At 43.1% G+C, this 24254-nt stretch overlaps 1 protein-coding gene across 1 annotated transcript in view; it reads left to right on the plus strand.

Annotated features, from left to right (window-relative positions):
* Positions 1 to 355: 355 nt before the first annotated feature.
* FBXL5 (F-box and leucine rich repeat protein 5) overlaps positions 356 to 24254 on the plus strand; it is a 39299-nt gene continuing 15400 nt past the window's right edge. Inside the window, exons 1-5 of the mRNA XM_063135457.1 lie at positions 356 to 485; positions 13371 to 13586; positions 14389 to 14484; positions 21560 to 21749; positions 22600 to 22782. Of these exons, the coding sequence (XP_062991527.1) occupies positions 402 to 485; positions 13371 to 13586; positions 14389 to 14484; positions 21560 to 21749; positions 22600 to 22782 (769 nt within the window). The 5' untranslated portion in view covers positions 356 to 401. The remainder of the gene's footprint in view (positions 486 to 13370; positions 13587 to 14388; positions 14485 to 21559; positions 21750 to 22599; positions 22783 to 24254) is intronic.

Here is a 24254-nt window from a genome sequence, read left to right on the forward strand (position 1 = left end):
ACGTTTATAAGGGAGCAAGAGCTCTTCTCCTTCCTGATACTTTTTTGTTGCGGGGTTGAGTTTGGGTGACACACGCTGCTGGTGTGACAACGCCCAGTGAAAATGCGAGACGTCTGCACTGATTTCAATGGGCAATTCTTTATTTCCCGCTCGTGGGGAAGGGGGGGGTTGAGACATTTCAAAATGTGGATGCGCAACGGCGAGCCCGGAAGTGGCCCACGGAGGCCGCGTTGAGTGTGTGTCTACTTCTAAGCACGTGACTCGCCCGAGGAAATGGCGGCGCCTGCGCCACCTTCGCTCGGTACGGAGTGGCAGTTAGGGCGCGCGTGCGCAGAAGAGGCCGCTTCTGCCGTCGCTTGACCGCGGTTGTTGAGCGACCGTCTCTATATGGGGGAGAGAAGATGGCTCCTTTCCCTGAGGAGGTGGATGTTTTCACGGCCCCGCACTGGCGGATGAAGCAGCTCGTTGGGCTCTATTGCGACAAGGTACGGAAGACGAGGGGGGAGGCCTGGGGCCGCCGGGGAGAGCCGCTTCTGTTTACCTCAGCCGCGAGACACGCCCCCGCCCCTCACCGTGCGGCCTGGGCTGGCGCCTGTGCGCGAGCGGGAAGAGGGGCGAGAAGAGCGACTGCGCAGCTGTCACCGCCTGGCGCGACGGGGCGCCTCCGGCCGCCCTCAGGAGCAGGGCCCTTTCGCGCGCCCTCCCGCCGGACGCCTTCCTCACAGCCGCCCTCTCCGCCCCGCTTCCCAAGCGCAAACGCAGGCGCCCAGGGGTCGTGAGCCTTCCTGCGTAGGGAGGCCCACCCCCGGGGAAAGCGCCTACGCGACGCCCCCTGCCCTTCGGAGCCCTTCTCCAGCTGCACGCCGCCCCCAGGTACAGCAGAAGCGGCGTTGCACGCACTCTTCCCTGGTTACCCTTCGCCTGCTCTTTGACACGCGTCTGAGTTCGAGGGTGGGCCGCGCCTGCCCCTCCAGATGTTTCAGCCTGCAGCCCCTGCTATCCCTCACTATTGACTATGCAGGCAGAGGCCAAACCATCTGGAGGGCTGCAAGTTGCCCCCCCCCCCTTGCCTTAGTCCTTATTCCCTGCCTGAGGCTAAGGCCAAGGGCTTATCTACACCAAGCAGGATATTCCACAATGAAAGCGAAATATATAAAAGGCAGGATCTACACGACTGCTTCATAGCGGTATTGAAGTGCACTGCAGGATCTACACGACTGCTTCATAGCGATGTTGAAGTGCACTGCAGGATCTACACGACTGCTTCATAGCGATGTTGAAGTGCACTGCAGGAGCCACATGACTGCTTCATAGCAATGTTGAAGTGCACTGCAGGATCTACACGACTGCTTCATAGCAGTATTGAAGTGCACTGCAGGAGCCACATGACTGCTTCATAGCAATGTTGAAGTGCACTGCAGGAGCCACATGACTGCTTCATAGCAGTATTGAAGTGCACTGCAGGAGCCACATGACTGCTTCATAGCAATGTTGAAGTGCACTGACAACTGGTGGGGCCCATGACACAACTACACCATTGTAAGCCTATGCGGCAGGGCCTTGCTATTTACTGTTTTACTCTGTACAGCACCATGTACATTGATGGTGCTATATAAATAAATAATAATAATAATAATAATAATAATAATAATACACCAAGCAGGATATAACACTATGAAAGCAGTATATGGTATGTGTCAATGGGCCCCAACAGTTGTCAGTGCACTTCAATACCTCTATACAGCAGTCGTGTGGCTCCTGCCTTTTATATACCACTTTCATAGTGGAATATCCTGCTTGCTGTAGATGAGCCCTATGTCTGTGCAATCAAAGTTACCAAGTTGAAGACCTGCTTCTCCCTCTCTACTTATTACCTTTTCCCTCACCTGTAGTACATTTTAGTTACTAAATTCCTTGAGGCAGGAGTCTGACTTCTTGGGTTTTTATTCTGTAAAAAGGAACAGGAAAGAAGGTAAAGCACAAAACACAGGAACAAAAAAGGGAGGAGACCTCAACAGAGTGCAGAAGATAATTTATTGCTCAACCTGTTTTGAGTGTTCTAACTCTTCCTGGTGTGGATGACATTTTTTGGCGTGCCCTTGAAAGGGCTGGCATCACTCCAGAGTATGAGTTCTAATGTTTGAAGTGCATTGAGCAATACATTGTCTGATGTGCATCTTTGAGATATCCTCTTTCATTACTGAAAAGAGGAAGAGGCGGGTAAGAAATACATTTATTATTACTGCATATTAATGGTGTGTACTCTGCCATATATACAGCATACACACATTTTATAATTACAGTTACTGCCCTGTGTGAGATGACTGTCACTTGTTGACAATAAATGAAGTGTTTACAATTATGCTGGTGTAGCAGTAGTGAGGTAGAGAGATTCCTCACTTCTATACATGTTTACTCAGAATCCACTAGTTCGTTTGTGTGTTTCCCATATAAGAGTGCACAGGATTTTAGGCATTGACTAGTAGTGCAGGAGCTTGGTTCAAAAGTTATGCATTTTTATCTACTAACTGCATATTTCAGATGCATATAGAAGTTTGCAAATTAACTGGAGAGTGCCTTCCCACACAGCTCAGAACATGAAAGACTAATTGAAGCCAGTGGGACTACTCATGAGTAGATTTGCATAATAGTACTTTATGGTAAAATATTGAGATAGTCATTAAATACATTTCCCCCCAAAACGCACTGATTAGACGGGTCCCATTATTTAAGGTATTGTGGACATTCTCTTAAAATAAAGAACACCTTCTTGGCCAACGTCTTCACTAACACATGGGCTGAAATTAGGAAGTTTTTTTTAAAGACAGATTCTGTTAATATCTTAAGCTGAAGTGAGAAGATTAAAACTAAGAATGAATAGTGGTTCTTCTGAAACTGTGTATGGATTAGATTTCTGAGTTGCTGTCTACATGCTGGACATATACAGCCTCACACCTCCTGCTTCCATATTATTGCACCTAGTCAGACTTGTTGATCTTGATTGTTTTCAGGAGCTTAATAACCTGAAATCTGCCTGAAAGGCTGAGACATGTGTTTGAAGATAAAGTTGGGTGAGAGGTTGTGCTATATTTGAAGTGGACATTCACAATACCATATGTGATGCCTATGGCCCTTTCTACACCTGAGGATTATCCCAGGAAAATGGAGGGATTGTCCCTGCCTGCTCCCGGGATCCCCTGTGCGTCACTTGGATGCACCGGGATGATCCCAGGACAATCCCAGGAACAAAGGCAGGTGTAGAAACGGCCTATGAAAATGCCATTGGTGGTGGGGTCTGTCTAGCTTTCTCTCTCAAATAGGAAGACGTAGAGTATTTATACAAGTTTCATACCACTTAACAGCCTGAGATCTCTAAGCAATCCACAATGCAAACACACATAAAATACAGTATAAAAAAAGATATACAGGAAAGAATAAGTACATTCAAATATTAAAACAACAATAATAACATGGAGCAGTGTCATTACCATTATATGTTATGAAAAGCCTGGGTAAACAAATATGTCTTCAAGAGTCCTGTAAAGCTTTGACACACTTTCTGTCTCTCATAGAATCATAGAATAGTAGAGTTGGAAGGGGCCTACAAGGCCATCGAGTCCAACCCCCTGCTCAATGCAGGAATCCACCCTAAAGCACACCTGACTGATGGCTGCCCAGCTGTCTCTTGAATGCCTCTAGTGTGGGAGAGCCCACAACCTCCCTAGGTAACTGGTTCCATTGTCGTACTGCTCTAACAGGAAGTTTTTCCTGATGTCCAGCCGGAATCTGGCTTCCTGTAACTTGAGCTTGTTATTCCATGTCCTGCGCTCTGGGAGGATCGAGAAGAGATCCTGGTCCATCTCTGTGCGACAACCTTTTAAGTATTTGAAGAGTGCTATCATGTCTCCCCTCAATCTTCTCTTCTCCAAGCTAAACATGCCCAGTTCTTTCAGTCTCTCCTCATAGGGCTTTGTTTCCAGACCCCTGATCATCCTGGTTGCCCTCCTCTGAACACGCTCCAGCTTGTCTGCGTCCTTCTTGAATTATGGAGCCCAGAACTGGACACAATACTCTAGATGAGGCCTAACCAGGGCCGAATAGAGAGGAACCAGTACCTCCCACGATTTGGAAGCTATACTTCTATTAATGCAGCCCAAAATAGAATTTGCTTTTTTTGCAGCCACATTGCTGTTGGCTCATATTCAGCTTGTGATCTACAACAATTCCAAGATCCCTCTCGTTTGTAGTATTGCTAAGTATCCCCATCTTGTAACTGTGCATTTGGTTTCTATTTCCTAGATGTAGAACTTGGCATTTATCCCTATTAAATTTCATTCTGTTGCTTTCAGCCCAGCACTCCAGCCTATCAATATCACTTTGAAGTTTGTTTCTGTCTTCCAGGGTATTAGCTATCCCACCCAATTTTGTGTCATCTGCAAATTTGATAAGCATTCCCTGTACCTCCTCGTCCAAATCATTAATAAAAATGTTGAAGAGCACTGGGCAGAAGACTGAGCGCTACGGTACCCCTCTCGTTACCTCCCCCCAGTTTGAGAAGGTTTCGTTGATAAGCACTCTTTGAGTCTGATTCTGTAGCCAACTGTGAATCCACCTAACACTTTTAGCTAGTTTGTTAATCAGAATATCATGGGGCACTTTGTCAAAAGCTTTGCTGAAGTCAAGATATATTACATCCACAGCATTCCCACAGTCCATAAGGGAGGATCAAATTAGTCTGACAGGATTTGTTCCTTTTGGCTTCTAGTAATCACTGCATTGTTTTCAAGGTGCTTACAGATTGACTTCTTTATAATCTGCTCCAAATTTTCCCAGGGATGGATGTCAGACTGACTGGTTTGCAGTTCCCAGGTTCCTCCTTTTTGCCCTTTTTGAAGATAGGGACAACGTTAGCCCTCCTCCAGTTGTCCGGCACCTCACCTGTCTTCCATGATTTTGCAAAGATAATAGACAGCGGTTCTGAGAGTTCTTCCGCTAGGATGCAGTTCATTGGGCCCTGGAGATTTGAACTCTTTCAAAGAAATTAGGTGTTCTTTGACCATTTGTTTATCAATCTCAAACTGTAATCTGGGGGATTATTGCTCTGTGCCGTGGCACCTAAGCCATGGGGTTCCACAGGGCTCTATCTTATCCCCTATGCTGTTTAACATATACATGAAGCCGCTGGGGGAGGTTATCCGGAGATGTGGACTGAGGTGTCATCAATATGCAGATGATACCCAGCTCTACATTTCCTTTTCATCAAACCCAGGTGAGGCAGTGGCTGTTCTGAACCAGTGCCTGGGCACGGTAATGGACTGGATGAGGGCTAACAAACTCAATCCAGACAAGACGGAGGTACTGTTAGCGGGTGGTTCTTCTGTCCGGCGAGGTGATGTCTGCCCTGTCCTGGACGGGGTTGCACTCCCCCTAAAGGATCGGGTCTGTAGTTTGGGGGTGCTCTTGGATCCAGAACTGTCACTTGAGGCACAGGTGAACTCAGTGGCAAAGAGCACCTTTTATCAGCTCAGGCTGATATACCAGCTGCGCTCTTATCTGGACAGAGATAGCTTAGCTACAGTTATCCATGCTCTGATAACCTCTCGTTTGGATTACTGCAATGTGTTATACGTGGGGCTGCCTTTGAAAACGGTCCAGAAACTTCAACTGGTACAAAACAGGGCAGCACGCTTACTAACAGGGACTGGCCGACGAGACCACATTACGCCAGTCTTTTTCCAGCTTCATTGGCTGCCAGTCCAGGTCCGGGCCCGATTCAAAGTGCTGGTATTAACATTTAAAGCCCTAAACGGCTTGGGGCCAGGTTATCTGAAGGAACGCCTCCTCCCATATGTACCCTAAGGTCATCTTCAGGGGTCCTTCTCCGTGAGCCCCTGCCAAAGGAAGTGAGGCAAGTGGCTACCAGGAGGAGGGCCTTCTCTGCTGTGGCACCCCGGCTGTGGAATGAGCTCCCTAAGGAGGTTCGCTTGGCACCTACATTATATGCTTTTAGACACCAGGTGAAGACCTTTTTATTCTCCCAGCATTTTAACAGTCTATAAATAAATTTTAACTTGGTGTTTTAAATTTGTAATTTTGCATTGCTGCTGTTTTTATCTGGTTGAGCTTTTATACTGTATTTTATAGTATGGTTTTATACTGTTGTTTTATACTTTGAATGGTTTTAATTTTTGTGAACCGCCCAGAGAGCTCCGGCTATTGGGCGGTATAGAAATGTAATAAATAAATAAATAAATAAATAATAATCCTGCCCCCTCATCTTGTGCTTCACTTTTTCCAGGGGGGGTCATAGACCCGCTTTTGGGAGAAGACTGAGCAAAAGTAGGAATTGAGCACTTCAGCCTTTTCTTTGTCATCTGTTATTGATTTGCCATCCTCATTAAGCAGTTGAAGCACCATTCTATAATGCATTAACCTGAATGCATTCCCGTAACCATTTTGTGATTAAGCAGCATGGTTTAGCATGTTGTCTGAACCAGGCCTATATAGGTATTTTCGGGGTGGGTGGGGACTTGAATGGATGCTCTGAGTCTCTAAGGCAACAAACCATTTATAGAAAAGAGAGGCTGAGAAGAAGGTAATTTGCTTTGCATTTGCAGACTCATAATCTTTTCAGTAGGGGTGTGCACGGACCCCCCGCTCCACTTCACTTCCAGATCTGCGATTTGCGGATCGGGCCGCCCCGCCCCCGCTCCACCTATGTCCACTCCGCTCTGCTCGGAGCTCCAGATCCGGATCGGAGCTCCGTTTCCCCCCCCCCCCATAGGCTTGCATTAAGCTAAAAAAGTATACAACTTTTTTTCTGTTAAAGTTAGAAACCTCAGGTTTGGCACCATGACACCTCATGGAGGTATACACACGCACACCAAGACTCAAGGCAGTCCCATCATCCCCTGATTTTTGGGGAATTTATGAAAATCGGGCACCCCATTCACACCCCTTTCCATAGCTCCGTCAATTTGCACGTTAAAAATCTCAAACTCGCCACCATGATAGCTTGTCCAGGGATACATACGCACGCCGAGACTCAAGGCAGTCCCATCATCCCCTGATTTTTGGGGAATTTATGAAAATCCAACACCCCATTCACACCCCTTTCCATAGCTCCGTCAATTTGCATGTTAGAAATCTCAAACTCGCCACCATGATAGCTTGTCCAGGGATACATACGCACGCCAAGACTCAAGGCAGTCCCAGCGGCAGAGCCCGGTAAAGGACCAAGGGAGAGGGGGACCTTACCTGCCTCCGTCCGTGGTCCGTCGCCGTCTTTAATTGAGCCCGCGGTTCCACCAGGAAGTCTGGGCCGCAAGCGGCCCAGACTTCCTGGTGGAACCACGGGCTCAATTGAAGACACTGACGGACCGCGGATGGAGGCAGATAAGGGAGAGGAGGGCGGGGGGGGGGTTTACCGGGCCTTGCCACCGTTGCCGCCCATGCGGTGACGGCGGCAGAGCCCGGTAAGGGACCAAGGGAGAGGGGGGCCTTACCTGCCTCCGTCCGTGGTCCGTCGTCGTCTTCAATTGAGCCCGCGGTTCCACCAGGAAGTCTGGGCTGCAAGCGGAACCGCTTCCTGGTGGAACCGTGGGTTCAATTGAAGACGCCGACGGACCGCGGACGGAGGCAGGTAAGGGAGAGGAGGACGGGGAGGGGGGTTACCGGGCCCTGCCGCCGTCGCCGCATGGGCGACAGCGACAGCGGCAGGGCCCGGTAAACCCCACTTACCTTTCCGGCGGAGCTCCAGATCGAGGCGAAGGATCCGCCTTCACCTCGATCCTCTTCGTCACGCTCCGCCGGCCCCCCAATCCTCTTCACCTCCGCCTTAAGGGCAGGTGAAGCCCCCCGCTCCGCTCCTGCTTCTCCGGTCCGATTAGAAGCGGAGCACATCCCTACTTTTCAGGCTGTATTTGATATGCGTATGGAGAAGCATGAAATTCACACATAGATGGTCACATGTGACAAGTGTGTTACTATAATACACAAGCTGGAAAAGCATCACATGGCCTTCTTTTTGCCTAAGGGCCAGGAGGTAGCTAGGGCAGCCTCATAACGCTCTTTATTTGAATCACAAAGAATGTTATGGGACTTTATCTCTTAACTCTAAAAATACAAGAAAGAAACAGGTGCACTAGTCTCTGTTAAAGACCACTGAGGTCGTGAGAGGGACAAGTGATATCATTCATCTGTTCATTTGGTCTAACTGTTACTTTTTAACCAGACAGTGGCAACTTGCACCTCAGATATATGTAGCTCTTTGTGTGTGCTGCTGAAATGTTATACCATGGTGAGTTGTCTGTTCAAAGAACAATATCAGACACCACTGTACCAAATCTAGCACTGTTGCAGGGATATTAACTTTTTAAGTGCAGTGGGATGAAATTAATATAAAGAATCTGTTGCTAAAGATGAATGGGAACAAAATATTTAGGGCTCTTGCTTAACTTAAAGTACTTGTGAATACTGCTACTATGGCCTTAGCTAGACATAGCAGTCTAGCGGGATGGAGGGCTGAAGATCTCGCGATTTTTTCATCGCGAGATCTCCCCGTCAGTTCACATGTGGTGCACGACAGCCTCAGACGGAGAGGTGTTGCGTCCACCATTTTTTGGGGGGGGGGTTAAAGGGCCAGCAGCACACAAACGCTCGTGCACAAAAGGTGAGTGATTTTTTTTAAAAAATACTTTCCCCGCTCCCCCCACCCAACCCCCGATGGGCGCAGAGCTCCTGAGGAGCACTACGCCCTGTGCGCAGGTCCTAGCTCCTCGCGAGGAATTGTGAGGAGTCGGGGCAAACCGCAGCGCCTGGCCAGATGTTCCATGATCTCGGGCTCAGCATGGAAAAACCGGGCCTAAAGGGTAGCACAGGGACAATCCCAGGGATCACTCTGGGATTTCTCCCCATCTAGCTATGGCCTATGATACTTTTAAATAACCTTTTAAGCATATTTGTGACAGAAGGCCCAAAATAATAATAATAATAATAATTCTTACCCGGTTCTCCATTCTGATCGAGGCGGGGAACAACAACAAACGATAAAATACATAAAACTGAATTAAAACATAATATACGTTGTTAAAAACATCCTAAAAACATTCTAAAAACATCTTAAAATTCTACTGGATAGGCCTGCCGGAAGAGATCAATTTTTATAGATCCATGCTGCTGAATTTCTTTCTTTAACCCTACAATAGTTTCTCTTACTTTAAGCCTGGCAGTAACTCCTCCTTTTGGTTTCATTTTGTACTACTTTTTCTTAGAAATATTTTAAAACTATAGCAGGGATCCTAAGTTTATCCTGCTGGCAGGAGTGTCTCTTGAGCAAATGCTCCTACCTGAGAAAGGGGAGAGGTGACATTTCACTGATTCCCCTTGCAAACTTTTGTGTCCTTGAAAATTTGTTCTGGGGTGGGGTCTGGAACGGGGCACGGAGTGCAGGGGAGGAAGAGTTGCTGAAAATAGCCTCCAGCCCCCACCCCCTTCACTAGTGACTTCCTCCATTGAATCTCAGTCTCATCTGTGAACAGAAAATTTCTTTCTCTTCATCAAAGCTTAGTTTGGATCCAAGCCATTATTTTTATTTATTGCTACTGTTACTTCTACACTGAGTTTTCTCCCCTTCTTTTGTGATCTGTCCAGTGATGTAGTGTTTATTATTTTAGTCTTAGGGCGCAATCCTATTCAGGTAGTCGGCAGCCTTTGAACTTGGAGGCTGTTGAGTGTCCAATGCAGGGCAGGAGGAGAGCAGTGAGGCTCTTTGCTCCAGCTGCCCTGCATTTCTGCTAGATGGGCAATTTCTTCCTTCTTTTGTCCCCACTGCACCTCCATTCTGTGACATCCAGGAACTACTTCTCTTTTTCTTTATGTTAGAACTCTATTTCTGAAGCATATCTTTTAGTAATAATAGGTTTAAGGTTGCCTGAACTAAATGTTTATTATGAGCTAAACCCATTGACTCATAACGAACTAGCAGCTGGTCTGTAAAGTTTAACATTTAAAACATGTAGGCACCTTGAAAAGTTGAACTTGCATAGTGCCGTGAAAGAGGGCAATTGTTCATGCCTAAACTGAACAAGATACTCAGAAAGTAAATGCAAAAATCGGAACAGACTACTAGATTGTTTTATGCTGTTTTAAGCTGGCTTGTGTTATCTTGCCTTTTCTTTTGTTGTCTTTGATCTTTCCAAAGAAGTTTATTGTATTCAGAGATTCTTTCCCTCTATACATGCATTTGTTATCACTTTCCACAATCGGAGCAATAGCTTGCCCCTTTTCCTTTTTTCTTTTGCTGCTTGAGCATGGTGGAAATATGCAATGTCTAATTTTTATAAGATTAAAAAACACAAAAAACCAGCCTAAAGAGTTATCTTTTGAAGATGACGAACAAGCAGAATCTTCAGCAGTGGGTAATGGAAGAGAGTCTAGGAATGGTGGAGGATTGTTTTCTGTGTTTTTTTGGTTTTTTAAATAAATAAATCCCGCATTTAGTTGAGTCAACTGTATGATACAACTCTTGGTTACAATAGCAGTGTAATTTCTGCAAGCCAATGTGATAAAAGCTAGAGTTGCAAGTTAGTCAAGCAATTAATACTTCTGGCCTAACAGTTGTTGCTGCCAGTAGCACTTGCACTGTTAAGTTGGGGTGACATTTTCCACTGTATTTTTTTCTACAGATGTTTGATGGAATAGAATGAGAGAAAAGAAGGAAGAGGACTCCTGTGAAAGTCTTAAGAGTCCATAATTAGTGTCTTCGTAGTGGTTATATAGTTATTATACAAAAACATGCTATATAATTACTTAAATAAATCTTGACTGTAGTCAATTAACTTGCAATCTGTAAAAGTTTTGGTATTTTGTTTGTCTCCCCACTCGAGAAATCCTCGATTAGACCTTTAGTACACATTTTTTTAAAAAAGATATCCAAATGTAAAGAATCCACAACCTAAAATTGTTGATCTAGGCTTTATAGAAGAGGCCTAGGATTGCAGTGTTGAGAAATTGAAAGCATTGTCTTTCGTACAGCCTAGATGCAGATCAGAAACTATGCAGTTGAGAAGAGCAATTGCTTTTCTTGGAGTATGGGATCTTCACTGCTCTAGTACATTCTGATAGTTGATGTAGTTTCCTAAAAGTCTGTTGTAACATATGCCTGCTATGTATATGCTTATATTGTTAAGTGTAACCTGGATAAGATAGGTTTAATAGTATGTTAGCGAGTGAGTGAAAGGTGGATGGTGCTTGTGTGTGAGAGATTCTAAGGTTATATAAAGGGAAATATGATATTTAGTCAGATGGATAGAGTTTAAGGATTGAAGAAACAACATCTAGCTAGTGGAGTTTGTGTATAGGATTTTAAAAGGGGTAGAGAACTTAGGACCAAGCATTGATTAATATTAATATTATATATCTCTTCATATGTTAAAGAAATCTTTCTTTGGCTTTTTAAAATGTGAACTACCACTTCTTGAATGACTCATTAAACTACCATTATTAAATCTATTTCTGTATTACTTCTCCTGTGGTGGGTTAAGGGAACCAATAAGGCATATTAGAAAGGGCTGAAGCTTGGATGTCAGTGGGGACAATTGAGTCAAATGAAAGCAGGTGTTCCTGAAAGGTTTGCTTCCCAGTTTTTGAGGTAGAAACTGGAGAAGCGTAGAACCTGGGCAGGAACACCACAGCTGTCTTGTGCAAGTCATTCAGTCTTGTCATCTCTTGGTATTTTTGGGGTTATTTCTGCTTCTGAGACTGAATTGTAGCCAGTATAAGCATGAATAGATGTATTCCAACACTACATACATCATTCCCTTTGTGTGACCAGGCAGGGAAGCTTTAGTAAACTAGAAGAGAGTTGATATTCTTCCCTGCCTGAAAATTAACACGTCGCAAGTGACTGTAATGGTGTGAGATTTTTTGTTTTTTTTTACTGTGAGCTGGGAATTTTTGTGGCATAAGGATGCCTGCATAGTTTAGATGACAGCTTTGAGCTTAGATTCATTCTTAGGTACGATTAAGGTTGAGTTGCAATTCCTTTACAGGAACTCAGTGTTCACATGGTGTCTTTGGTCCTTTGCTTTTATGTACTCAGCTAAAGTCTGGAAAGCTCATACTACTCAGTTATCTCCCTAATAATAATAATAATAATAATAATAATAATAATAATAACAACAACAACAACAACAACAACAACAACAACAACAACGGTCTATGAATTTAGAGACAATATGAAAGTTGAAAACTTAAAAATCAGGAACAAAATTTATAACTTAGTTTACACACTCTCTCTCATGTACATGCACACACATGCAGACATATAAAATCAAACATTTAAAAGCAAAACCAATATGTTTAAATTACCACTTTGAACATTTACAAAATGATACTCTTATTAGTAATATGTCTAATCACCAAATATATATGACGAGTAGTGATTCCAGTGACATATACACAATAAATAGTGGATTAGCTATTTCAGAGTGGAATTGAATTCAGGCTTGAATAAATCAGGAGGATTTGTAAAAAATAAACATATTAAATTTTCATTACTCTCTGTGTACAAATCTTACTTGCATTGGCAACACGAAAAATATTATGGGTAACTCAACATGTATTTTTTAAAAGAAAAATTTATAATGGAAAGACGTCCATTCCACACCCCAGTTTCTGGATCTGGACTTAGAGTTGTTTTAATTATAATTATTGATGATAAGATGCAGGTCTGAACGCCAGTGCATTATTGCAATTAAATAAACCTATTGCCACTCAGACTTTGCATTTACCCCTGAAAAGATCTTTCAAATGCAAGGTAAATAAAATGTCTTTTCTTACATCCACGATCCACTCTGGAAGAGTTCAAACAGGAAGCAAACCAATTTTCCTGTTATCCAGCTTTTAAAAGAAAAAGGCTGCACTCCTGGTTTAAAGAGCTGCAGCTCCTTAGATCTAATATCCATATGTTTGAATGTTTTATTATGAACATGTGATAGTAAACTTTGCATGTATGTGTTTTAAATGTTTTTGATGTTTATGTTATTTTTTTAGTTTGGTCATGGATTATTTCCATTTGTCTTGGCTGCTATGAATATGAACACAGACTTTTAAAATATAGTTATAAAAAACAAAATGTAAATAGAATACATCTACTATTGAAGTTAAATAAGATTTTTTTGGGGTAATATTGGCCATGTATTAAAATGTCTTTTAATGTCTATTGAAGTTGTGTTAGATTTTTTTTTTAATGGAAGCACCTGTTAAGGGGACACATTTAGGCAGAGAAGTGGGATGATTTAAAATACCTTTCCTGCTTGCTGAAAATTAGTCCAGAGAGAAAATTGTTCTTTTCTTCCCCTTCTTATCAGCTTTCTAAGACCAACTTCTCCAACAACAATGATTTCCGGGCTCTCCTCCAATCCTTATATGCCACTTTTAAGGAATTTAAAATGCACGAGCAGATTGAAAATGAGTACATCATTGGCTTACTTCAGCAGCGCAGCCGGACTGTATATAACGTACACTCGGACAATAAGCTGTCAGAGATGCTTAGCCTCTTTGAAAAAGGTTTGAAGAATGTGAAGGTGAGTTGTCAAAGAGGAGAGTTCATTTGGTTTCAGGGTTGTGTATTGTACAACTTGCATTTCTAAAATCAGGAGCGATCTTGTGCAATTGCATTCAAGGTAGTGTTACAAGAGGGTGGGTTGGGTTGTTTTTTTTGCACTGTAGTCCTGTGCATATTTACTTCGACAAAAGTCCCACTGTGTTCAATAGTAAGTGCGTGCTGAACTTTAGTCACAACTTTAATGTGCCTCTTTGATTCCTCTCAGATGAATTGGAATGTAAAGTCATTACCATCTCCTTATCAAGCTGCTCCTTTCTGTTGAGAGCAGTTTGGACAACATCAAGAACTGATACTTCTTGCAATATGTCTAATCTGAATAAGAGTTCTAATAAAACAAGTGGAAAAGTGGAAAGTGGATGATTAAGCATATCATAGACATTGATACTCGATAGTGTTAACCAGTAAATGTATGGGCATGTGAAAGCAGCACTAAGAATGTAAACTTCTGGAGCAGTGCACTCTATCTCTACAAAACAAAATATTGTCCATGCTTATGACTGATCCGAAAGTGCTCCTTCACTTTCAAGGCTTATGAAGAGCTTAAGTGATAGCATTTAATTTAGCGACAAAAAGTATCAACCGTGTTTTGACCCACAAATCATTCCTTAAAAATGAAACCTAAAGCATTACCTGGATACATACCTGGCACTCTAGTAAAATATTAACTGACTTTACATTTAAAGGTAAACTATAAAATTGATTTTATATTTGTCACCTCATGGTACAAAGGCTTTATAATGGGATTTCTTCATTATTCTCAGAATGAATATGAACAGCTAAACTATGCGAAACAGCTAAAGGAGAGACTGGAAGCTTTTACCAGGGATTTCCTTCCTCACATGAAAGAGGAGGAGGAGGTGAGCAGTACATTTTAAAAAAATGTTTTACATGTTTATTTTAAAAAGAATCCTTTTACAAGTTTCCACTTGGAGTGAGTAATAAGTGTGTTTGGTTTCCCCTTTTGTGTTTAAGAAAACTTTGTTTCATAATTATTTTTATTTCCATAAGTTGGATAGGGTGTTAAATAAGTGTGCACACTTACCAGGTTTTTAAATGTAAAGATGTATGGTTGAAGAATCACCCTGATACATTTTTGCCAGCCTTGATGGGGCACTTTTTTCTTGGCCATGGCTAGTCTTTTTAATTTCACTTCCCATTGCTTCCTGTGAGAGGAGAATAGATATATAGTTTCCTCACCACTTGCTGGAGGAATGGGAAAACTTCGGATCCAGTGGAATAAGGCCTCCTCTGACATGCTCCTACTAGCATCAGAGCCCCAATAGTGGTGGACCTCCTCATCCTAATGACTCCCCACTCTACCTGCAGATAGGGAGATCCGCAATATCTATGGCCCCTAGGACACTCTCAACACAGGCCATAGGATTGTGCCCTTGATTGTCCTTAGAATAATGAAAATCTTCAAACTGAGCAACATAAGTACTTTAAAATCCTTCTTGATGAAAATTAGGTGAGTAGTTGTGAAGTACTGCAAATTAGCCTGAACTTTGCATGAAAATAGTTACCTTGTTAGATCTCTTTATACCCCTCGCTGATATTGCTATTTTGCAGTCAAACAATGTTTTTAATGTTAAAACTGTTGTTTTTTTTTGAGGGGGGGGAAATGCAGCTGTCAAAAATAATTTAAATTTGTAATGTGTCTGTATTCAAAATTGGAGTTCTTCGTGGTCTCTGTGCATCACACAAAATGGGCTCTGCGCCTGCGCGGAGTCTCGATCGGGAAAAAACTTCTATAGCTGAGGCGTTTTTGGTGGGAACCCCTCCCCCATGCGCCGAGTGCGCATGCGCAAGCTGAGGGGTTCCCGCCCTGGAGCTCAGTTCTCTTTCGACCGCCATTGTGGTGACCTTGTTGGGAAATTCTCTGTAGAAAATAAAATTGTAAGAGGCGTTTTATTTCTTCTTCTCTTCTTTCTATCCTTCTCGTATTTCTACTTTATTATTATTATTATTATTTTACTAATTTTCCTATTTTTCGCGATAAGCGAAAACGCCTGAAGGGGCGCAGGGCCCTCAAGGCCCCATTCAGGAAGTGTACGAAGTGTGGAAGTAAACTTCCCCCCTCAGACGGACACTCCTTATGCCTTTTGTGTTTGGGTGAAGCTCACATCGTCGAGACCTGTCGTTTTTGCCAAGCTTTTTCCAAGCAAACACGACGACACAGGTCAGATAGGCTAAAAGCGTTGCTTTGGAGTAAAGCCTTACAATCAGTCGAAAAACCCTCGATGTCGACGTCCAGCACTATGGAGCCTGTCGAAGCTTCCCCAAAATCTCCTTTATTGGCTCAGACACAACAACAGCCGGAGATAACTGTGACGCCTGGGAGAAGTGTTACGCTTTCCATTGCCAAACGATTAGCAAAGAAAGCAAAAAAGGCAAAGCATACTGCCTCAAAACCGGAGGAGCGCAGAAAAAAGAGAAATAAAATATCTCTTAGAAAGAGTGTGCCGAACCCTACTCGGCCGTCTTCTCCTCCTCCGATGACTAATATACCGATGTCGACGGTCGATACCGTACAGTCTCCATCGACATCAAGGAATAATCCTTTGCCGCAAACTTCGGTGGCCGAAACTTCGGCTTCGATGCCGATACCGGCACAACCTCTGCCACCTCCACCGCCGCCACCGCTACTATTGTCGCCTATACTGACACTAAGACCACAGTCGGCACACGGTCCGAGGTTGACATCAACGTCTGAAGGGGAAGCCCCATAACGCCTGGACAGGCGCAACCTGAGGACAGACGTTATAGACACGACTCCCCAGATTCCATGTTTTCTGGTCACTCAGGGAGAGGTTATTACTACTATGATAGACCACCGCCATCGAGAGACAGATCCCGTTCACCACACCGTGAGAGATGGGAACGGAATCCTTACAGAGACCAATACTTCGGTCGAGACACATATTACCAAAGACCTTATGAAGGACAATGGGGATATTCTCCCCAAACCTACCACGCCCGACTACCTTATTACGGGGGACACCCACAAGCTGAACCCGTAGCTAGACCTTCAGCTACAATGCCTAACCCTCAATCTAGCCTGGTCAATGCCAGTACACAACCAATGCAACCGCCCGCAACGCTACCTCCCAGTATACAGGTGTCGCAACAACAACAACAACCAGAACCACTTATTCACATGCAATTGAATTGAGTGAATTCTCCATCCTCACCCCATGACGATTATGAGTCTGACTCTTCATCTTCGTCATCGGCACGACCATCCATTGCATCCCCAGATATAGAGGTCACTCCACAAGGGGGCACCTCTCCATCAGAGGATTTGGGCCATTTTTCTGACCAAATTATTAGAATGGCTCAGGCGTTAGGTCCACAGGTCGAACAATCCGCATCCACTATACAGGATCTGGTCTTTGACTCCATCTCGTCCGATACCTCTAAACCAGTGGCCATCCCAATGTTACCGGCCTTACTGGAAACTATTAAACAGTCTTGGAAGTCACCTTCGACAGCCCCGCCAACGTCCAAAAGGTTGGAGGGGATGTACAAGGTCCAGAACGCAGATGTCCAGTTCCTTTTTGAACATCCGCCTCCTAACTCCATCGTCGTCGAGGCTGCTCAAGGCAAAAGCAGGCATCAGCATTCCTCACCTGTGGATAAAGAGGGACGTTGTTTAGACCTCCTTGCTCGCAGGTTATATACCTCCTCATCTTTAGGACTAAAAATCACAAATTACCAAGCAGCAATGTCTGGCTACCAATTGCTACTCTGGGACAAGATGGGAAAATTGATGGAACACTTACCTGAATATAAGAAGCATTTGGCTTGGCTCTTCCATTCCGAAGCATCGCAGCTGTCTCGTCAGCAAATACATACCTCCAAACATCAGGTTGACTGTATAGCAAAGACCCTGACAGGAACCATAGCACTCCGTCGACATGCCTGGCTCCGCTTGGCGGGCCTTTCTCAAGAGGCTCGCTCTAGAATAGAGGACTTACCTTTCGATGGCATCGGGCTTTTCAATGCCGACACCGACAACTCGCTCGATACCGTACAAAAAGCAAGAACAACAGCTCGCCATATGGGGTTCAACCAACCCCAGCAACAATTCCAACGACACTGGGCCCGACCACGTTCCTCATATTATGCTAATCGACAACAATACCAGCAAGTTCAACCTCGTCAACAGCCACAACAGCAACAACAAGCTTTTCAGCCACGTAAGCAATTCAATTCTCAAGTTACAGAGGCAGAGCCACTTCTCGGAGGAGCGACGCAGGTTTTAAACGGCGTCTTTGATTTTCTACCTACACCTGTAAATAATCCTACCATTTTCTTTGATGATAGACTCTCCCAATGGGTCTCCCAATTATCAATGGGAGACTATCACTACCGACACATGGGTCCTCTCTATAATTCAAAGAGGATACCGTATAGAATTTAGCACCCTCCCTCTTCTTGGTAATGTAAAGGTTACACCACCTACAATACCCTTACTCCAGGAGGTCGACATGCTCCTTGGCAAAGGCGCCATCGAACCTGTTCCATGGAGTCAACTTCAAAAGGGTTTCTACTCTAGGTACTTTACCGTACTGAAAAGAGACGGAGGACTTCGCCCTATTTTGGATTTACGTTTACTAAATTTATATATCACAACCAAGCTTCTAAAGAGCTGGGAAATTCAGCTACTTACCTCTAGCCCAATGCACAGGGTAAAAATGTTTCCAAAGAAATCCAGTTTTAGCCAGTTGAGACCATTTAGTGTTTACTTGACTACACCGACACAGTTCTTGAGGGCTAAGGTAACTAAAAATAGTCAGCATCACCTCAGTAGGAAGATGAATAATACTGCTGACTTGTCCAGTTTCTTCAGTTTCTGAAATATATAGGAATAATGCAATGGACGAACGCCCTTTTCTATGCGTTTCCTCCCTTTCCCATCATACCCAGAGTGAATACAAGATAATTGCCAACAAGACCAATTGCATCTTGATCACTCCCTGGTGGCCAAGGCAAACGTGGTTCGCCGCACTCCTACGAGTGTCGAACAACCAGTACCGACAGCTTTCACTGTTACCAACATTACTGACACAACAACAAGGCAAAATCAGACACCCCAATCTACAAACCCTGAGGTTAACAGCATGGAACATTCAGTTCACCAACCTGAGGTAACCTCCACTCGATTACAAGACATCCTAGACGCAGCTAGGAAACCATCCACTCAAATCGTATACACAAAAGTGGACTACCTTTGAAAAATTTTCCAAAGACAATAATTTCAACCCTTTTTCTTCCACCATGGACCAAATTCTCATGTTTCTGTTATCTCTCTAAGAAAAAGGTTTATCCACGTCCTCCATACGCGTATATCTCTCAGCAATATCATCAGTCCGGCCCAATATAGAAAGTTCAACTGTGTTTTCACATCCTCTGTCAAAATGTTTTTTGAAGGGACTCAATAATTTAACTCCACCAATCCGTACACGTATACCATCTTGGAGCATCTCAGTTGTGCTAAAGTCATTAACTTCAAAACCGTTCGAACCACTAGCTACCACAGACCTCCGGTTACTCTCTTTTAAAACAGCCTTTTTAATAGTCATTACTACAGCTCGAAGATCGAGTGAGCTTGCAGCTCTCCACATAGATCCCCCTTATCTAACTTTCCATAGGGATAAGGCAATATTAAGACCTGACATAACTTTTCTGCCCAAGGTGGTCTCAGAATTCCATCTGAATCAAGATATTATCCTTCCCGCATTTTTTCCTTCTCCATCATCACAGATGGAAATTACTCTTCATACACTGGACGTACGAAGGACCTTAGCCTTTTATAAACAGCGTACAGAACCCTTCCGCAAGTCACACCGTTTATTTGTCTCTTACTCTGGACAACATAAGGGTATGCCTATTTCATCACAAAGACTTGCACGATGGATCGTTGAGGCTATCAAGCTGGCATACCAACTTGCCAAGCTCCCTCTGGACACAAACGTCCACGCTCATTCTACGAGGGCGATGGCCACTTCGACAGCCTTCGGCAAGGGCATCTCCATCCCTGAACTTTGCCGTGCTGCGACTTGGTCAAGACCATCGACTTTCGTGAAGCACTATCGCTTGGATACGAGAGCGAGAGCCGACTGCTCGTTCGGGAGAGCTGTTCTTTCATCGATACTGACAAGGACACCGATCCACCTCCGGTAAGTCAGCTAATCTCCCATTTTGTGTGATGCACAGAGACCACGAAGAAGAAATGCAGGTTGCTTACCTGTAACCGTAGTTCTTCGAGTGGTCATCTGTGCAGTCACACAACCCACCCTACCATCCCCACTTCGGTGTAATATGTATAGTAACTTAATTCTTTCTCAATAACATCTCTATATAGGGGTAATTACTCTTTGGGGTACAATGGTAGTGGCTTATTTAAAACATTATTTTGGTATCGACACCTCCATCGATACCAACGCCTAGTACTACTATAAGGAAACTTATTTCGGCATCGATATCTCCATCGGTACCGACAGCCTTTATTTCTCTCGGTTTCGAGGCCACAATGTCGGTCTCCAGGAACTGAGCTCCAGGGCGGGAACCCCTCAGCTTGCGCATGCGCACTCGGCGCATGGGGGAGGGGTTCCCGCCAAAAGCACCTCAGCTATAGAAGTTTTTTCCCGATCGAGACTCCGCGCAGGTGCAGAGCCCATTTTGTGTGACTGCACAGATGACCACTCGAAGAACTACGGTTACAGGTAAGCAACCTGCATTTCTTCATCTTAAAGGCAATAAGTTATATGTTAGATTCAAACGGTCATTCAACTAATGAGTTCAAGTAGGCTTTAGGTGTTGTTTCTTGAATGTATGTTCCTTTACTTCATTGTGAATGCTTCTGAAACCGAGTGAAGCTTCAAAAGTAGTTTATGACATGGCATTGGTTGGTTGGAGGGAGTCTGTTATTCAAAGAAGAAAAGTTGTTTTAAATCCCCACTGGGCAAGCAAGCCCATTACAGCAACCTGAGCTCTTCGGGTCCTGGTCATAGTAACCAACCATCTGTAGTCTTGGAATAATGCCTCCCAATCTGAGAGCAGAAGTGGACCTCATGTTGAATGTTGGTCTGCTGCCAAAGATGTCAGACTCATTTCTAGTTGTGCACATCATCTAATGAAACCTGCCTAGGGAGGTTGTGGGCTCTCCCACACTAGAGGCATTCAAGAGGCAGCTGGACAACCATCTGTCAGGGATGCTTTAGGGTGGATTCCTGCATTGAGCAGGGGGTTGGACTCGATGGCCTTATAGGCCCCTTCCAACTCTGCTATTCTATGATGTCATTGCACAGTGTGTTTCCTTGTTTTTCCTACTGATTCCATGTCACTTGCTACTGGTAGGACAGGAAAACATAGTGTGGTGTTGCCCCACAGTGAATTTACTAGACATTATGCAGGTGAGGTAGAGAATTAGATATGGGACTGTGTTTCTGTAGTAACATGTAGCTGTCCCTGGAGACCCTTCCTTTTATACAGCAGAAATATACAAAAACATTGCCTGATGTTGTGACTCTTGCTAATTCAGTTCCCTCCCATACTCTCCCCACCCCAAAAGAAAATGTTGAGAGGTAAGAACTCCCAAACTGTCCAGGTCAGAAACATGATTCATACATAAGCAAATATAAAAAGGTTGTATCATGTTTCTAAGAATGATCCTAGAGCATCCCTGAGACAAGCTAGTATAACTATTTTTATAAATAAAATAAATTGGCATGTCTAGTTTTGCAAGTTGTCAGTTCAGGAACTAATCTGCAATGAAGTCTAATCCGTGTTTGTGCCATTGATTTTCTTGCGAGTATGAGATGTTTGCTGACAGTATCTGATTGGAAAAATATATGTAGTATTTCAAAAGCTACAGCAAGTATGGGGTGTGTGGGTTGTTCAAGAATTGACAATTATTGTGTATGTTAGGTTTTCCAGCCAATGTTGATGGAATATTTTACTTACGAAGAATTAAAGGACATAAAAAAGAAAGTTATTGCGCAACATTGCTCACAGAAGGAAACTCCAGCGGAAATACGTAGAGGTATTAGTCTCTGGAATCAAGCTGAGGAGCTCCAGAAAGCTTCTAAATACTCCGTGGATGAAAAAGTGGATCAAGGTGAACCATTTAAATTGAAATTTAATTGGCAGCAGCCTTCTGAATGCTTATGGTCTGGTTTCTTAGAAAATAATGGTGCAAAAATTCCAGTCACACATTCTGATGTTCCATGTAATTTTGAGGGATTTGGGTGTGAATGTATTTTATCAGTAATCTTTACCTGTTACGTACAGCTAAATTTTGATAGATTTATCTTGTTCTGAGGCACTGATCGGTAAAAAGCAATACAAAAACAAGATTCCAGAAAGAAAAAGATGTAATTGACACCCAAGTTCTTGGGCATAAATAGATTTTAGGCCACAATCCAGCACAGTTAAATGTGCTTAAGTCCATTGATTTATTTTTTTTGTACAAGTGTGCTCATTGAATTGTTTTGTGTTAAGCCAGCATTAGTTTTGTTATTTATTTATTTATTACATTTATATCCCACCATTTTCCTCCAAGGAACCCAAGGTGGTGTACATAACCTTCCTCCTTTCCATTTTATCACAACAACAACAACCTCTTTGAGGTAGGTTGGGCTGAGAAACGTTGGCCCAAAGTCCCCAGTGGGTTTCCATGGCCAAGTGGGGACTAGAACCTGGATCTCCCAACTCCCAGTCCAACACCTTAGCCACTACACCACACTTAGTTGAGTTTGTGATGGCTTCCACACCTCATTCTTTGGGAAAGGATACTAGGGGCCAGTATTATGACCATAAGTGACATGTGTAAAAGTTGTTGTGGTGTGGCTTTTTAATGAATATTGGCAGCTTTCCTCTTCTGCCACAATTTCAGTGATGAATATTTGCAACCTAATAAAAAGACAACACTTTTCAATCCAGTGCTGCATTATTCCTATATATTTCAGAAACTGAAGAAACTGGACAAGTCAGCAGTATTATTCATCTTCCTACTGAGGTGATGCTGACTATTTTTAGTTACCTTAGCCCTCAAGAACTGTGTCGGTGTAGTCAAGTAAACACTAAATGGTCTCAACTGGCTAAAACTGGATTTCTTTGGAAACATCTTTACCCTGTGCATTGGGCTAGAGGTAAGTAGCTGAATTTCCCAGCTCTTTAGAAGCTTACATTACTATCTATCCCTATGTAAAAGAAAAGGCTATGGGGATAATTTGACTTTGAGCTCAAGCATTGTAGATGTATAGATGTGATGTATTCCATTTACTATGTAGCACATTTATTTTACTCTGTCAGTCAAACTTTCTATTTCATTTATAAACATTTGTTTTGATTGATAATTGCCAGTCTTGCTTTTCAAAAGTTCTGGGCACAAGCTATATTAGATTGTGAACTTTGTTTTCAAAGAAATTATTTTACTTGAGATCCTTACATGTGTACAGAGAGCCAAACAGAAATCTGTTAATTTCACAAATGTGTAGTGCCAGTGGCATGTCAGTTGCATGTTGATAGGTGTGGATTATGCCCCCAGGTCAGGGGCTTTCAGCACTCCAATGGCACCTGTAAAAGGTTCCCCAATATTTTGTCTGTGGGTACCCACAAAACATGCATTTTTTATTCTTTCCATTTTTTAAAGTATGCGTACATGATTTGTATATATCCATCACAATGAACACATATGCATACACATACAACTTTATAGCAATTATACATAGGCTTCAATAAAAGTGGACCAAATATCCAAATAAGTATCCATTTGAAGGTGGTGTCTGTGTTCAGATATTTAAAGATATTTAAAGCTTGCTAAGTTCTTCAATCCATTGCATTATAGGAGGTTAATGTTTTTCTTTGCAATGTTGTAATATTAGTCTAAGCTGACCATTTGTTAATTTTGACGGAGATAAATAATTACACCAGTAAATATTAGACTGTTCCAGTACAGAATTTATATATTTAATAACCTCCTTCCCAAAAGAAGCAGCTAGTGGACATTGCGAAAACATAGGCTTGAAAGAAGCATCAGCTGTATTGCACCGCTGGCAATTAGCCAAATTAGACATTTTTAAAAAGACATTGCAGTGTCCAATAGACAAAAAAAAAAAAGATTTTGCTGAATAAGGCATAACCTAAGATCCATAGACACAACAGCTAGATGCCAAAGCTGTGATCCACAGATTAAGCATTTGCTGGTGGTGCCTGCAAATTTCCAAAAGGTGCCCACGGTTCACAAAAGGTTAGGGATCCTTGCCCTAGATAGTATTAAGGTTTTGTTTAGTTGTCATCCAATATGCCAATTAGCATGTTTAGAGAATGCATGATTTACAAACTGGGAAATTCTACTCTACACTATGCACAATGGAGTAACCTTGTTCTTGAAACCAGGGCAACAATTCAGTTGAACTGAGAGTGAAGAGATTTGCTTCTATTTTTATTGAAATTCTTATGTTTTTGCATACATCTTGATGTGCAGCCTTGTTCTTAATATCTTAATGACAAAATACAGTTTCTAAAATTCCATGTCAAGTTTCTGGCAATGTAAGGACTGGGAATGCATCATCTCTTGGTCTGGCTTGGAATCATTCTAGCTTGGAAAAGATGTTATAGC

This window comes from Elgaria multicarinata, chromosome 10 (assembly GCF_023053635.1).
Source record: "Elgaria multicarinata webbii isolate HBS135686 ecotype San Diego chromosome 10, rElgMul1.1.pri, whole genome shotgun sequence".
Classification (NCBI taxonomy): domain Eukaryota; kingdom Metazoa; phylum Chordata; class Lepidosauria; order Squamata; family Anguidae; genus Elgaria; species Elgaria multicarinata.